The 18,405-nt window shown below is 37.4% G+C and overlaps 1 protein-coding gene across 9 annotated transcripts in view; it reads left to right on the forward strand.

Moving 5' to 3' along the window:
* Positions 1-1,059: 1,059 nt before the first annotated feature.
* Positions 1,060-18,405, forward strand: part of LOC109110981 (5'-AMP-activated protein kinase subunit gamma-2-like) — a 34,514-nt gene continuing 17,168 nt past the window's right edge. For 3 of the 9 annotated variants that reach the window (XR_006161611.1, XM_042769848.1, XM_042769854.1), the window contains exons 1-3: positions 1,060-1,375; positions 6,833-6,904; positions 9,619-9,865. Coding sequence is in view for 8 of the 9 variants with exons in the window: in XM_042769848.1 (XP_042625782.1) it covers positions 1,289-1,375; positions 6,833-6,904; positions 9,619-9,865 (406 nt within the window). In the remaining variant the exon portion in view is untranslated. The other 6 variants (XM_042769866.1, XM_042769876.1, XM_042769883.1 and 3 more) reach the window with 6 other exon arrangements.

Raw genomic sequence — 18,405 nt, forward strand, 5'->3', positions numbered from 1 at the left:
GAGTGAGATGGGTTTTTGGATGTGGGTCTTTGCACGAGGTTTATTTGGTTTCATTTGTACTGAAACCTAGTTCTAAACAACCACAACTGCAATTTCAATTACAGAGGTAGATGTGAGATGAGTACACTAAGGTAGAAAGGTATCAAAGCAAATCTGAATCCAATGTTTGCCAATATCGAGTCTACACAGCCATTACATGAAGATCACGATGACTTAAAGAGATTACAGGTAATAATGCTGTAAATGATGTTCAGGTTCTTGCACAGATGTCAATATATTGTCAGCAGTCACCAGTATTAATTTTGTCTTGCCTGATATGCTTTTTTTTTTATTAATAATTATTTTTTTTATTTTTTTTTGATTCTCAAAGTGCCGGTAGGCATTGGCTTGAATTTGATGAATAAGGAACACTGTTTCAGCTAAGATTCTTCTGTACTGTTCTACTGAAGAACAAACATCATAGATGGCCTGAGGGTGAGGAAATTAGCAGCAAATTTTCATTTTTAGATGAACTATACCTTTAAGAGCTAAACAGTTTTGGTTACCATTGACTTTAATGAAAACACACACACACACACACACACATACACACAGTTTGAAATTTAAAACTCTGAGAAAAAAAAACAAAAAAAAACAGAGACATTTCTCAAATTATATTTTACGCTCCACAAAACAACAGAAGTTATACAGGTTTGGTTGGAATGACATGAGGGTGAGTAAATTGTTTTGAATTTTCAGGTGAACTAGCTTTAAGAACAGTTGCATTTTTTTTTTTTTTTTTTTTTTTTTTTTTACAAACATGGTAATATAATTAATATAATAACAATGTAATGTAAAAAATACACACAGATAAGATCAAATTAATATGTCTTTGGACAGAAAAAATAATAATTTTGTCATGTTGATGACTTCCCTTGTTGCTATAATGAATGGATAGAAAGTGACACTGTCATTGGAAAGCTTCACACTCAGGGTGATGTTGCAGAAGTCAGATATCCAAGATAATTAAAACTCTTCGCTGTGCACGAGAAGGGCGTGCGCAGTCTCCGCGCCAACCGCCTGCTCAGTGCGGGACTCGAACCCATGACAGAAGTGGAGTTGAATGCGGATGTCCACGGCGCAGTGACAGTGATAAGGAACTGCAGTCTCGGGATGTGCTCGTTTTGAGTCCGACGAGATTCTGCAAAATTCAGTCGCGGAGGACGATCGTTAAACTGGCGTGAATAATTTCGCGAGTGGAGAACGTCTTCCTCCTAAATACTAAGAGAAGAATTCTGACTGCAGGAAAATGGGAAGCACAGTGATGGACTCCAAGAAAAAGGACTGTGCAAAGAAATCCTCAAAGAAAAAGCGAGCTCTGCGACTAAACATGCCAGTGAGTTGATTTTCGCTCTTTTGTAACTTTGCTGCTTCGTGTTTACAATTCCGCGTGAGTGTTGCGTGGGCGTGAGTTACGCGTTCGATACGACCCTGTCTTTAAAGTACAGCATGGCTTCTCATTGTCTCCAGTAAGTTACATTTCAAACGTTCTGATGCATTTTTGGAAATATGTACGATATTACATTTTTAGAACATCTTTATGTTACATTGTAACTTATAAAGCTAACATTTCAGACGATGCGTTTTGAGTTGTTTAATGACTCCCGCGCGATTTTTCTTACTACAGTCGTGCGAAGTACAAAAGCATAACTTTTAATATGAAATCAGTTCTGCTTGAGAGCTGTCAAAACATGAGTTGTAAACCCTCCCCCGCCCAGCGCGAGCGCGTGTGTAAGCTGTGGTCCAGCAGGCCTATGTTTGCTCGCGTTCGATAACAGAACAGAACGTACGCGCGTGTGTATTTGTAACGTTTTCGAGAGAACTGCCCGAAAAGTACGCTTGTAGGCTTGAATTCTAAATGGTTTGGCACGTCATGCTATTGCTTGAGCCTGTCTGTTTAGAAAGCTGAAAGAGGAAGTGAGGGAAACAGCTGTAAGAGAGCGCGCTCTGCTCAGCCGTGACTCATCATAGCGTTACATGCTGAAATGCAAACTCTTTCTGCCTTTCTAATTAACATCAAGGCCAGGTCTGTATATTATTGCTTTATGGAATGCCATTCAAGGGCATCTGCTCAAAACAAAGATAAGTTTAAGCTATGACACTGATATTCTGTCTTTCTTGGAGATAATAAGCAAGCCATCCATGCAGTCTTTATTTAGCCAGGTATTTTATTTTAGTATGCACTGTTCGTCGAGTTTAATGGTTTATTGATGGGGAAATAATGTAGGACGGGGACTTACTTGGTTCAATGCATTGGTTTTCAAGTGGATGATGTGGGCTTTGCTTTCGAAAGTGGAGGCAGATGAACGTGAGCTTGCAGGTGAGGATTTTGTAAATGATTGGAAAATTCACAAGTCTTTCATTTTTACAAAAAAGTTCAGTTATGATGCTTTGATTAAGAATTATGAGCACAAACAATAAATAAATAAAACATAGGGAAAATTTCCATTTCATGCTGAAATGTGTTTCACAGAATAAATAACAGCATAAAGGTTTGGTACAGCATGAGTGTGGGTAAATATTGAAGTGAGCTGTGAATTAATTGTTTCTTTAAAACAGAGTCCAAACCTGTTCCTGGAAGGCCATTGTCCTACAGAGTTTAGCTCTAATTAAACACACCTGAATCAGCTAATCAAGGTCTTCAGGATTACTTCCAAAGTCCTTAGGATGCAGCCAAAATTGCATACTTCCCTACTATATAGTAGTTGAAAAACAGTATGTGACTTAATAAGTATGTCCTAATTAACAGTACTCATAAAAGAGTAGTCAATGACTTCCGGCGTGATTCTGAAGTGTGCATAGAATGGACACTTTATTATCCCATGAGGCCACAGCAGAGGATTTTTGAATGGCAGTGACATGACACAACTGACACTGGTAGGTCACGTAACATTCATAGCCTACTACACACATTGATTCTACAGAACATACTCTCTTTAGCCTTAGTCTTCTGGGCAAGTAGCTGGTTGGAGTTAAAATGTGCAGGACGCTGGCCCTCCAGGAGACACTCCTGCTTTAACGTGTCCTACTCTGTAAACATGTTTTTCCTGTCATAGCTAATAACATCATGTTTATGGATCAGTAAAGTACTGGTACATCCTATTGTAATTAATTGCACAATAATTAGTTCACAGTTATCCAGGCTTACTTAGATCCCTGATTTAAGATATATCTGAACCTGTTGCCTTATTTTTTATTTATTTTTTGACCTCCTGCTGACAATTTTCTGAGAGTGAAAGGGGTTTTGTTCGAAAGATCCTCTCTCTTCCCCACCCTCTGCCTCATCCTCGAGCTTAGTCATTGCTCTCTGCCTGTAGCCATAAACTTAATGTGAATCATAAACATAACCGTTTGTAAACATAACACTTGACCTGTGCATCCAAACATTCTGCAAAAAGCTGCAAACACTTAAAAATCACTTTTTCCCTTTCCAGTGCTGCAGAATGACTAAAGTACTCTGTTTCTCATTAGCAAAACACCCATTATGATTGACTACAGCCTCTTTCTTGTAAATAACATATCATGTAGGCCTTAAATGTTTGTTTGTGGTCTTTAGAGCAAAGGTCTTCTTTTGACGCCTTCCAAAGATAAGAGATATCAGATGTCAGCCTAATTTAACAGTAACATAAAAACAATGAACTGCCTGCCTTACTTTATATTTTTATTTACAGTTTCCTGTTTAGGAAAAATAGTATTTATTAACTCACTTTCGTATCCTAATAGATTTTTTCTTAAATGATCTACCTAAAGATTAGAGATCCTATAGCCCATAGATCATTTCACGTTTGAATATCATGAAAGCTGGGTAAAATGGGTAAAACAAACTATACTGTAGTTCTTTTACAGGGTTACAATCTCTTGAATCTTGAGGCTTCCTGCTCATTTAAAATACAAGAGGAACAAAACAAATCATACTGAACAGTGATTGTCTTTATTTCATCATATTTTTCTATACAAGGCTCTATCTCGTGACAAACTAGAATATTTTTTTCCTACATTTAATTCATCATTTAATGCCCACTGCTTTAACATCTCTGTCTGTATGAGAGGTGTGTCCTGGTTCCACTCATAAAGCACTTTCTGTTCAATTGCTACAGTTTGCGAGGGGGTTGTAAGTGAAGAAATCTAAAATCTTGGCCTCAGTACAAAACCATAAAATCACTGGCACCACAATAAATACACCTACAGTATATATAACTGAGCTCATTAATGAACGTCTGTGAGTAGGATTCTTCAAAAATAGTCTGAAATGTAATATTTTGGTATTGTCAGTGGGTTATTTTGACTATGATGACTACAGTGGTGTATAGGAGAGAGAGAGGAGAGGAGTAGCTAGCAGTAGCAATGCAATAACATTACAATAGTCAATATGCATTAAAGGGATACTTCACCTTAATATGAAAATTTGCTGTTAATTCATTTGATCTCAAGCCATCCGAGATATAGGTGACATTTTTTCTTCAGTATAACAATAAAGTTTTTTTTTTTAGTTGAAACTGTGGTCCTTGTTGATTCATAAAATGCAAGTGAATGGCTACCGTCACTTTGAGAGTCAAAAAAAGCATATGCAGGCAAGACAAAATGAATACCCGTGGCTCCTGATAATATATTGAGATCAGGTCTATCACGATTCCTACTCGATTATAAAAAAATTTATTGATCGCATTTTGCTCAGCAAAATACCAAAATCATTCTTTTGATCTGTTGAACCAGTTCATCAAATCGGACTGAACCATCAGAATCAGTTTGTGGCTCGAGCAGCACGGATCTACAAGTTACTCAATCAAAACTCACTTTTGGACATGCCTGACAGTCACTCCGACTTGAAATGAACCAAAATACCAGTGTTTCTGATCCTATAATACTGTTTTTTGTTTTTTTGCCAACTCGATTAGCACTCCGGTTCTTTCAGCAGTCACTGAATGAGCACTTGAATTAAGGGGTGAAATGGTTTTAATGGTTTGAGTAAAAAAAAGTGAGTTAAGACTGGTTTATTCACTTTATATTCACTTTAGACATGTAAAACATCCACATTTCACATAATTATTGGGTTCTGTAATAATACAATTGCATATATGTTACGCCATTGCATAATTAATTGCATAAACAAACTGGTGAATTTATTATTTTAACCATTATTTGAACCATTTCATTGAAACGACCTGTCCAAAAGAACCAGTTCACAGAAAGGAATTGGACTTCCCCATTTTCCTGAGGCTCTGGATTACAGGTAATAATGTAGTAAATAATGCTCAGTTTCTTGCACAGACCAATTGTTTCGCTTCATAAGACCTCAATATACAGTCAGGAGCCATGAGTATTAATTTTGTGTTGCCTGTATGTGATTTTATTGACCCTCAAAGTGACAGTAGCCATTGATTTGCATTTTATGAATTGCCCAGGGCCACGGTTTCAGCTAAAAATCTTCTTTATTGTTCTACTGAAGAAAGTCAACTACATTTTGGATGGCCTGAGGATGAGTAAATTAAAAGTAAATTTTCATTTACTTTCATGTTGAGTGAACTATCCCTTTAAAATTTTTGGTCTGGACCTTATTAGTCCTGTACATCAGCTGCGTTAAACTAGTTGGACAGGAGTAGTATGTATTGTAAACTGATAATGAATCGAAAACTTGAGCAGGTAAATAAGTCAGTGTGCGCTTTCACATAAAGTAGCTTTGCCATCTCGCGCCACTTGGCAAGCTATTTGCGTGTAGTTTGAAAACTAATTCACTGCTTAGTCAAGGTTCTTACAGCCCAAATACTTAGTGCATACCTACGTTTTCTCATGTGTCCAAGTTACCTAACTTTTCCTCAAATGAAACTGAACGCAAGGTTATAAAACCAAACTAAGCATATATTTATGTCATCGCAGATCTTTGTGCACAACATTTTTTTTTCATTAAATTGGATCATTCTTTTTGTGAAAGTGGAATGTCTAAAAACAAATGTTTTGAGCTACTCTAATCTAGTCAGTTAAATGACTGTTGAACAGTTTGCTTAAAACATGGCTAAACTTTGACATCACCCCCCACAGTGATGTTTTTTCAGGCCCAACAGAGAGCATCCGCCGACAAAACCAACCAGTGTTTGATCCTGTTCCCAGTCAGCCTCCATTGAATAAGAGATTAGAGAGTCCATTTTGTCTTTCTTTATGTGGATAAGGAATGTCTGGCAGAGTAAAATCTAACCCACCCAGTCATAAATGACATCCTAAATGGCTGTTTACTCCTAATTTTGCACATTATTTAACAGCACCTGCTTAAAGAATAATTGCTTAATCACCTTGGTTCAGCATTGTTGATTCTGTTTTCATCCATTCAATATTTTCTGTGTTCAATATAGAAGAGAATGTGGCCTAAAATTCTACACCAATTTATCAAAATATGGTTCAAAATAAAATGCTAAAAACTAAATCAACAGTTATAAAATAATTATAAATGCATCAAAACACTATGAAAAATTGATATTCATTTTAAGATTGGCTAATGATTACATTTAACAGTGTTATTTAATTATTAGTGTTTTTAAATGTTAACTTTAAATGAGCCTTTAAGTGTTAAAATAGAAAAAATGAGCATGTACAATTAAATATCCAACATCACACAATAGCAATAAAAAAAATTAGTAAAATCTGCTGATAACCTACATTGCAACAATAAATCTCATTCAGGTCTACACTGTAGTTTACAGTGGACTGCTCTGAGAATTTGCCTGAAGTTGTTTCTTTAAAAGACTGTTTAGATTCATATAGTTTGGCTTTAATCATTAACTTTAGCTTTGTCTTTTAACAGGATTTGAGCACATTCACATCCTCCCTTAAGGACGGGGAGACTCACGGAGCAGATAAAGATGAAATGCACAAGGTAAAATACACGAAATCACAATCATCAATTTTCACAATTTGTGCTCAGTTAGACTGAGTTGAGTTTTTGTCAATACTACATTTCCATATATTAAATTAAATATATTGCCATATGAAGTAAAAACATATACGAAACCTATTAGAACAATTCCATAGAGATAGAGAGCTCATCTATGTGTAATACATTTTGGACATATATGTCATATATACAGTATGTATATCTTTTCTAAATCCTGTCAATACATGTTGATATTATATAAGTAAATATATACATATATGTTGTGCACATATATAACTAAAAGTTATATTGTTGACTTGTATGATTGCTACATATAATACTCTCATATAACATATTAATACTCTCACATAACATATTAGAATGTATGTATGTCAGTTAACTGTGTATGTAATTTTATGTAATTTAATTAACTGTGAAAAATATCTATTGCCTTGTAGGTAAGATATATGGCTATATAAAGTGACATATGTCATTATAGTCACTTCACTTATAAAGCCTCTATTGTATGTATAGAGCAAGACTAGGACAAAGGGTTTTGGAGCAGAGGCTTTGCATGTGCGGTTTGAAGGACTGATGTGTGTATTGTTACACCATGGGTTATATTACACAGAAATAGAGCTGACTTGACTAAACATGCACTTGAGCAATGAAGACAAGGTTTGTAGGTAAAGAGAAGAGCGGGAGTGTGCTGCCTATGCTAGTTGTGGGGTTGGCTTGGCTTATAAACGTTGCTCATGAATAAAAGGCGAGGCAAACTTTCTTTACACATGCTGTTCTGTTGTTTCAGATTCAACCATTTAAATGCTTTCTTTATGGCTACGGATGATGATTTTGCACAGAAAGGGAAAAAACGATGCCTGTAATTAAATGGAAGGAAACTTCTGCATGTGCCAAGATTTCTAACTGAATTGTATAAATGGCAGTATTTGTTAAATGAAGGTCAGAGTGAAATGGTCAACCCATGCATAAGTAGTTCTGCATTATTTATTGCCGTATTACAGCTTACTCTAATGACTTTTATATTTATTTGCCTTGTTGATGTGATAGGTGTCTAATATTAAACTTGAATTAACTGTGCCAAGCATACAGTGCCTATAAAAAGGATTCATGATCTGGGATGTTTTCACATTTTATTATTTTACAACATGTAATATTATATATATATATATCTCACCCACTCAGAGCTAAGCTGGAAGGTGACGCCTACCCTTCTTCTTGTAATCAAAACCAAACAAAGCTGTGCCAGTGAAAACAGCCTGTGAAGCAATGGCAGCCTAGTGAATGGGCACATTAACAAATAAACAATCTAAGTGTTTGCCAAAGAGTTGAAGGTCAACGCTTTGAAATACTAACATTTAGGGCACTAGGCTCACTGCCGGCTTCACTTAAAACTGATTGTCCATTGTGGAATGAAGTATGAGAAAACATTAGCTTGCTTTCAGGTGTGGCTTTGTGTATTAAGTTCAGCCACAAAAAGCAGTTAAACTTTTCAATAGTTAATATGCTGACATTTTCATCAACATTTACTAGTTTTAGAGTATATATTTTCACAAAATTGTTCATTTACATTTCAGTTTTTATGCAAATTTGCAACCTGGTAAAGGTATTGACTGTCAAACAGTCTAATTGAAAGATTTGTGAAATAAACTATAGTTAATAATTTAATGTATAGTTAATAATGAGTCATTTCATTACAGGTCACTGTTTATAAGCCTTGATTTGACTTGTAATTTCACAGTTGATAAGTTCATCTCTTCTTAAAGCTTGTTGAAAATATTTCTCCATCAGCATGTGTTGTGCAATGCTTTGGCTTCATCTTGCTTTTTTCAAGTAGTATGCTGATGTACTGTAGTAACATTCTCATCCTGTTCTACCCTGTTATCACATCAATACTTTGAAGTACTTCATTCTTGCTTCTTTTTTTCTGACATTGCAAGGCTGATTCTGCCTGATTCAAAAGTCAAAAACTTCAAAGGAATGGCCAGATAATGCTGAAGGAGATTCTTTGGCCGTTATTGAGCTTGAGATATCATGCTGAGTGTTATAGAATCAGTTGACTGTGCTAATGTAATTTCCTGTATATTTTATGCTCTGTTAAGCTCCGCCCACTTTGTTACTGTTCCTCAGTCAAACACGTTTTTTTATAACGTCCCATAGAGCGCAAAATGAAACGTTTGTAATGTTGTGATTCACCTCATAGCTGGTTGGTTTGGTTTATGGCTTATAATGCTTTAACAAAGACTTTTTGAAAAAAAAAAAATACATATCTACTTACTGAACTATTGTGGGGAAGCACTAATGCACTCTATTATTCTTACATGGGCTACAATGAAGTGTGACGTTGCAAAAAATCTTTTATCTGCCATATTTTGGAATAACAAAATTCTGTGTAAAATATCCAAAAACACATAATATAGAAAATACTTGGATCGGAAAATAGCAAAAACTTAATTTGGCAGACAGCAACAGTTGCTTAGCCAGGATTGGTCAGTGATTTAAGGCGAAAGGTCAGTTGCATATATTAAATTACAAATGGCTCAGAAACTGGTTCCTTTTACTTCATTATGACACAGTTAGAATTTGGCAAGAGAAAATGATCTTACATCAACAGAAATGGAAGTAGACAGGATCTACATACTGTAATTTCAACAGCTCCTAGAGTTCATTGTATAAATATCTGTACTTTTTCCCCTCAGGGTGACAGAAGTGACTCGGCTAGCCCACGTTTGAAGCCTCCTTCCAGCCAACCCTTTACCCCAGCTTCAGCTCCCATATTAGCCAGGACCAGTCCAGGCACTCCTAAAACCATCTTCCCATATCCACTATCATCTCACCAGAACTCACCTCCCAAATCTCCCCGCCGTCTCAGTTTCAGTGGTATCTTCCGCTCCTCGTCCAGCTCAGCCCCTGCCAGCATCAAGCTCTTCTCCAAATCTAGAAAAGGTAAGACCCAAGTCTGTTGATATACATTAGCATGTTCTGTGTCTTAGCTGTTTTTTATTTTGAAATAAAAAATTTGACAAGTATGGTAACCCATAATCGGAATTGGTGCTCTGCATTTAAATATTCGGAGTTGGTGCTCTGAATTCAGTGAGAAGTGAACACACACCCAGAGCAGTGGGCAGCTATATATCCAGCGCCGAGGGAGCAACTGGGGGTTCAGTGCCTTGCTCAAGGGCACTTCAGCCATGGGTATTGAGGGTGGAAGAGAATGCTGTTCATTCACTCCCTCCCACCTACAACTCCTGCCAGCACCGAGACTCGAACCTGCAACCTTCGGGTTACAAGTCCAAATCTCTAACCATTAGGCCACAGCTGCCCACTATTTTGTGTTATGTATTGTTAACATAGCAAGATGCTGTATGTTCTTTCTACCCCCATGAAACATATCACATTATGGCCTGTTTATGAGGACTTGAAGTACTATATGAAGTATTTTGGTCCCAGTTTCATCAAAGCATGCTGCATCTTCACTCATGTTTTAATGGTTATGGGGAAGCTGATCAGTGATGAAAAGGGAACTTTTAACACAGAGTTTGAGTTCCTGTTGACTCATGTTGAAAACATCAGAACAGGAAGTGGTTAGATCATGATTTGGGTTTTCTAGCCTTTGATTTTCTAATGACTAGAGCATGCTTTTAGGCCAAATTGTGCAGATGTAATGTGCACATTAAGCAGTTTGATAGATAATGAGGCACAGATATGAGCCCTCATCACTGTTTCTCTAGTCAGAGTCTAGTGGTGGCCTGGAAATGACTTGAGTGAGGGCTTGTTACAGGATTTACAGGTCAGCCTCAGACTTGCTGACTTTATGCGACAGTAATGCTAGGAGAATAAAATTTTTAATAGAGAATCAATATCTTTATAAAACAAATACAACTCCTAAATCATTCTTATGTAAAGCAGTTTCTTTCGGCTTGCTGCTCTGATTAAACTGCATGTCAGTATCAAGAGGAATCAAGTATTAATGTCAGGGCTCCAAACTGCGACTAAAACAGTCGCATTTGCGACCATAAATATTAATTTGCGAGTGACGTTTTTGCTGAGGTCGCCACTGGCGACTACCCGCCGAAAGCTCCTCAGGATTTAACCGCTAAAAAAGTTTTCTTCGGAAGTTTTCTCAGGCGGAAGCAGCGCCCCATCTGTGGTAAAACGAACTCGGGCCGAAGGTTAATACACACAACTACACCGAGTGTGGACCTGCCGCGTGTACAACAGCTTTCAGCCGAGATCGGCCCAAGGAGAAAAAGCCGTCTGTCAGCCAGAAGTGTTTTGTAGAGTCGGCGTGGCTCTGGCCCATTATCTTCTCACGGATGCCGAGACTGAACCGACAGAGACGCATTTCAGCCAGAATCAGCCCGAGTGTTATTGCTATATGGGTATATATTTACATGTTATAACTTAAAAATTTGAATGTAATGCCTTTTTTCCTAATAGTTTTGCGATCAAATATTTTGTTATGTTCACGTATTAAACTGAGACGATGCGCATTAAAGTTTTAGTGGAAACAGAGAGTTTCAGACAGTCCTCTTCTCTGACGCACACAGTCTGATAAACGCAACTCCGCTGTGCAGCGAGAGAGAAATGACGGAGACGTAAGAAGGGAAAGTGCAGAAAATACAGCGTCTATTTCGTGCACAGCTTGAACAAACTAGAACAGGTAAAGCTGTCAGCTGTGTGAATATTGGCAATTGAGAATCGTTAACAATTCTCGTTTATAATAATTACTAATATGGCTTCTTCTAAACAAGATCTTGGTCTGTGTTCTTTTAATGCGTGAACTTCATTATTTGAAGTGCAACTGCCGTCCAGTAATCACAAAAAGCTCTGTGCTTTGTCACTTTTTAATAAAAAGTACCAGCTTTAAAATTATTCCGAATTCATAACGAAATTCAAACAATACAGTGTTGGCGCTCCTTAATGCGGCAGGCGCGGTCGCTTTAGCGCCTCAGTTCAAGGGCAAGTGAACCCATTAATCTTTCTCTTTACTAATATAGTACATAATGAACAAGAAATTAACATCAAAAGGTAGGCTATTTTATAAGAGATCCTACAGTACAGCTTACTGAAATGTCTCATGTAGGAGGAGCCCAAGCTACACTCAGTGGCCAAGTGATGCTTATGCTCCATGAAACTGCTACAGATTCTGTGTAATGAACGATTCTTTGTGACTGTAGATTTCAAGCTGGAAAAGACATTTAGTTCCCACTTAGTTCCCAGGTCATCTACAAGATGGATTAAAATGCTGATAAAGTCAAGAAAAGATGAGACATAAACACATGACAGTATGATTGAAATGTTAAAATGTAAATAAATAAATAATAATAATCGTAAAATAAATAAAACACGTTTATTCTGTGGCACCTAAAAAAATTATTTGGCTCCTAAGTTTTTTTCTTATAGGAGCCAATGGCTCCTTACTCAATTTTTTTTGTTTGGAGCCCTGAATGTACCATAATATTTCAAACCAAGGTAGATTTTTGGATAATTACAGATTTATTGTGTTTCTTTTTTGTAAAATAAAGTAAAAATAGCATTCTACAAAATTGTACATTTTGCTTTTAGCATAATTGCATCTATTATCATTCTTCATAAGCTTATCACCTACAGAAGTTATATTTCTTGATGATGTCAGGTTGTCAGTGAGAGGATTTAAAGGGTGAACTATAGCCAAAACAAATCCTGTCATTATTTACAGACCCTCATGTCTTCCCAAATCTGACTTTTTTTGTTTGTGGAACATAAAAGAAGATATTCTGAAAAGGGTCTTTTTTGTCCATACAATGGAAAACAATGGGGTCCAATGTTCTTCAAGATATCTTTTGTGTTCAGCAGAATAAAGTAAGTTATTCCTTTAAGAGGCCTACTTCTTTCTGGCATTCATAATATCTTGCAGCTTTATGTAAAATTTTTCAAATTAAAGTAACTAGTTTAAAATGAGATGTTCTTGTACTTTTATGCACTTATTTTGTACTTGCACAGAGAATTGCGGGTTCGGTATGTCAGAGTCAACAAATCAAAAACATGACGTAAAAAACACAGCACCTTCTGAGTCTGGTTTCAAGTGTTAGTTGTTTCGTTCCAGAGATTGTGCCCATGTGGCTGATTAACAGAAGTGCTCAGTTTTCCTTGTGTTAGTTCCAAAATCTGCTGCGTATTTCATGTATTCCTGAGCCAAAGACTAACAAATCTTCCTTCCTGTTTTTGATGGTTTTAGTTTGCGAATCCCCCACGAGCTCTAATAATGGGGGGGGGGGGGGGCAGTGGATTGCTTATTTAATGATAGCTTTGTCTTTCAGTAGCAGGATTTAAAAGCTTTGATATTACTTTACAATATCAGATCTTATAATTTTCAATTTATTAATGATAACGCTGTCAAGAAATATGTAAACAAAATGTCATGCTGTATACTGTAACTCTGAGTATGGGTAAGAATAGTGTTCATACTAAATTTTATTATATTTTAAATAATTAAAAACTAGTGGTTTGAAGGAGAGTGGTAAAGATTTAAAATGACAATGAATTAGTTTTGTGTGCTGCACTGTGATAGGGTGTTTTAATGCCATATATGGATTCTTGTTCAAAATACTCCTGACAATATATCTATAAATTACAACTTTAATTTCTAAATGAAAAGTATTCAAGACATGAAAATCTTTGGATTTTCTTAAGAAATGTGGTGGTTAAAGAGTCTACTCCCTCAAAAAAGAGCAGTGAGTCATTCTGTCCTAATAGTATGAGGAGGCTTGTTTGTCTCAGTGAGAAGAATATTCCAGAAATCCATCCAATGTTAGAGACGAGAGTCAGTGGGAAGACTGAGTGCCTTTTGCTGTGTGCCATACTGAACCAAATCAATTGTATCTAAAAATTTCTGGCCAGGTTTCCAGATTGTTCTCCAATAAGGTGCTCTTCCGAAGTTGGTTTCCTTTGCCTTGTTTTGCCAAAAGGCCACAGGAAGAGACCTCCTTCATTGCCAAAATCTTTAGAGCCATTTTAAATTACCAAGAGCTCTTTTCATGGACTTATGCTAATCACTGTGGTGGCATATTGAGGCTTTATAAAAACATGTCTTTGTGCAGTTTATTTGAATAATATGAAACATGAGCTGCTGCATGCACTGAGATAACCTAATCCTACTTCATATCATCTGTTTAACCTGCTCCATTCTGTTTAATCATACATGATATACTTATATATGATATTGTGGAGAAATTTATTCTGGCCTACACTCACATTAGAGTTTGACCCTCAAACGTATTTCAGCGATCTCCTTTACTTCCCACCAGGAGGCACTGTGAGTCAAACAATCATCTTATATCATATATCCTAGTTTGAAGGGTTGGATTATAAACACAGTTGTGTTGTATATTGTAGTAAGACAGACATTGATCCATGGAATAAATATGGCCTGTTTTTTTTTTTTTTTTTTTTTTTTCATTGAATCTTGAGTTATGTTTCATGTTCTCTGAACATGTATAGACAGCTTTATTCTCTTTGGACTGGATTGATGCAGTCTGAGGCGGGGTCTAAACAACAGGAATCAGACACCACAGGGACACAAAGCTCTCGGCATCAGCACTGCTGTAAAGTTTCTGTATTATTGTCTTGAATAGAAGACAGTTCTGAACAATCGGGTGGAGGTGGGATTTCAAACTTTAGAAGTGACACTATAGGATTGACAAATCCAGATTCTAAGGGCGTGTTCACACCTATAGTTTGTTCTCTTAGTTCTTTTGGTTGGGACCCAAAAAAGAAAATAATGCATTTAGTGTTGTATTGCTTAGCGCTCCTTGTATGCGTGTATATGAGTGGCGAGCAGTGACTTCTTTAACCGGGTAGCCTTTAATTTAAGAGAGATGACATAAGAAACACCATGGCAGGAGTCTAATTAAAAGTAGGGCTGTTGCCAGGAATAGCAATTTATGGCAGTGCTTTCCCACATGCTTACACAAACACATCATACACACATATAAAAAAATCCTCAGATATTTTCACTTTGATTAGTTTGATCAAGCATGTTGCCACATAAACTGTAACTTCAGCAGTAAGAAAAAAAAAGAAAAAAAGCAAGATATGTTTTTAGTGGACTTTCAAAATTTGCTTTGCTTGAGAAAACATGAAAATATGCAGTTAATTATTTATTTTTTTAAGTTGATTTAGTCGAGTGTGCAAATGCAATGAGATTTTCAGTAACAGAGATCTGGCAGAAACGGCATATTTTTCCACTTGGGCGAGCGATTTGTCGACAGCTTTTTTGCACATTAAATCACCCACATGCCAACAAAACAATACGAATGTGCAACCGTAATGACGATTAATAGCAATAAAGTGTAGACACCAAATCTGCTGTGGATCAGCTCACACAAATCCCTCCATAACTGTCACATTGCATAGTTCGGCAAATAAATAATTTACAGATAGTTACATATGTATTCCCAACATTTTATTATGTAAGGGAATTTTTAGTAATGAAAATATTTAGCCAGTCCCCAAACATATTATTCTCAAATGGCTTGGGTATACAATGCAGAGCATTCACAGCTTAAATGGAATAAGCACCACTGATGTAGATATGGTGGTATTTTTACCAGGTGAGAACTCCCAAAGAGCTTATAAAATACAAACCCAATTCCAAAAAAGTTGGGACACTGTACAAATTGTGAGTATTAAGTAAAAAAGAAATGGAATAATTTACAAATCTAATAAACTCATATTTTATTCACAATAGAATATAGATAGCATATCAAATGTTGAAAGTGAGACATTTTGAATTGTCATGCCAAATATTGGCTCATTTTGGATTTCATGAGAGCTACACATTCCAAAAAAGTTGGGACAGGTAGCAATAAGAGGCTGGAAAAGTTAAATGTACATATAACAGCTGGAGGACCAATTTGCAACTTATTAGGTCAATTGGCAACATGATTGTGTATAAAAAGAGCCTCTCAAGAGTGGCAGTGTCTCTCAGAAGTCAAGATGGGCAGAGGATCACCAATTCCCCCAATGCTGCGGCCAAAAATAGTGGAGCAATATCAGAAAGGAGTTTCTCAGAGAAAAATTGCAAAGAGTTTGAAGTTATCATCATCTACAGTGCATAATATCATTCAAAGATTCACAGAATCTGGAACAATCTCTGTGCGTAAGGGTCAAGATCGGAAAACCATACTGGATGCCCGTGATCTTCGGGCCCTTAGACAGTACTGCATCACATAAAGGAATGATACTGTAATGGAAATCACAACATGGGCTCAGGAATACTTCCAGAAAACATTGTCGGTGAACACAATCCACCGTGCCATTTGACGTTGCCAGCTAAAACTCTATAGGTCAAAAAAGAAGCCATATCGATAAACATGATCCAGAAGCACAGGCGTTTTCTCTGGGCCAAGGCTCATTTAAAATGGACTGTGGCAAAGTAGAAAACTGTTCTGTGGTCAGATGAATCATAATTTGAAGTTCTTTTTGGAAAACTGGGATGCCATGTTATCCGGACTAAAGAGGACAAGGACAACCCAAGCTGTTATCAGCACTCCATTCAGAAGCCTGCATCTCTGATGGTATGGGGTTGGATGAGTGCGTGTCGCATGGGCAGCTTACACATCTGGAAAGGCACCATCAATGCTGAAAGGTATATCCAAGTTCTAGAACAACATATGCTCCCATCCAGACGTCGTCTCTTTCAGGGAAGACCTTGCATTTTCCAACATCACAATGCCAGACCACATACTGCATTAATTACAACATCATGGCTGCGTAGAAGAAGGACCCGGGCACTGAAATGGCCAGCCTGCAGTCCAGATCTTTCACCCATAGAAAACATTTGGCGCATCATTATGAGGAAGATGCAACAAAGAACACCTAAGACAGTTGAGCAACTAGAAGCCTGTATTAGACAAGAATGGGACAACATTCATATTCCTAAACTTGAGCAACTTGTCTCCTTAGTCCCCAGACGTTTGCAGACTGTTATAAAAAGAAAAGGGGATGCCACACCGTGGTAAACTTGGCCTTGTCCCAACTTTTTTGAGATGTGTTGATGCCATGAAATTTAGAATCAACTTATTTTTCCCTTAAAATGATACATTTTCTCAATTTAAACATTTGATATGTCATCTATGTTGTATTCTGAATAAAATATTGAAATTTGAAACTTCCACATCATTGCATTCTGTTTTTATTCACAATTTGTACAGTGTCCCAACTTTTTTGGAATCGGGTTTGTATATAAGAATCAAAATAGGCTCCAGCATCTCTGCGACCTTACAGGACATGCAGTTTGGATGATGGAAGGATGTATGTATAAAAAAGGCCAGGAATATTGGATGAAAGACTGAATGGGTAAATTAAGAGTAGCAGAGTAAAAGAAAATCACTGTCTATATGTAAGTTCAGAGGTCGAGCAAAAAGAGCAAACCGTGTGGAGAACTGAACCAAAAGCATTGCTGGCTTGTGTTGCCTGGTCTCCTTTTACAGCTTCCTGCCATGTATGCTATTTTAAAGAGACACACAGCTGAACCTGACAGTTTCCTGCAGATAGGGCAGGGCTGCACGCTGGTGAGAGGGAGAGAGAGAAAGGGAGGAGAAGAGAAAAGGCGAGAAGAGAGACAGAGTGCAGATAGAAAAGTGAAGAGAGGCATCACTTCTGAGACAATCCGCAGCACTGGGGGCCATAAGCAAGTCTGCCTTTCATCAGCAGGGTCTGCTCAACTGACACAGTATAAGCAAAGTGACAGACTGCATTGTGTGTTTCATGGAGACAGGAAATCAGGGGATCAGTAGCACTGGAATACATTCAATGCCAGGATTTCATTTCTACAAAGGGTACTGGAGGAATTCAAGTGGACTGCTGGGACAGGTGGCATCTGTGTAGAACAAAGAGACTGTCAGAAATATCTATAGGAGACACTTCTGAAGGTACAGCTATCCATCATCTGGCTTCACTGAGAACGAGAACCTCTTCTGGAATCCTGGACATTTGCTTTGGCTTCACTTGGTGTTGAGTTCTCTGTTATCCGAACAGGATCTCTGTTTCGTGTGTCATTGCTTTAGTCAGGAGGGTATGGTTGATCTTCAGGCCAGACGTGAGGCCTGCTGGTTCCCATGAAGAGGTTTGGTAGTTTGCGTCGGACCGAGAGGCGCCATGACGAGGAGCTGCTCACCGGGAGACGGCAGTCAGAATCGGCATGTTTGTCTGGTAAGATACTAATCAGGATATGTCTCTGTATAGAGCCATCAGCTAGACATAACAGTATTGATATCTGTCTGGCGGTGGAATGTTCCAGTCTGCCTTGTGCTGTTATGAGACAGGCATTGACTGTTGTTCATCAAATAGTCTCAGTACATCAGATATGTACAGTATATGTATGTGTTAAGGGGTCATGACACAAATTGTTGTTTGAACTGGATCGATCATTCATGGTCTGTTGACTTGGCTACTGTATTTGTATGTCAAGATCATTAAAATAAACGGCCTAAAATAGACGT

This window comes from Cyprinus carpio, chromosome A2 (assembly GCF_018340385.1).
Source record: "Cyprinus carpio isolate SPL01 chromosome A2, ASM1834038v1, whole genome shotgun sequence".
Taxonomy (NCBI): domain Eukaryota; kingdom Metazoa; phylum Chordata; class Actinopteri; order Cypriniformes; family Cyprinidae; genus Cyprinus; species Cyprinus carpio.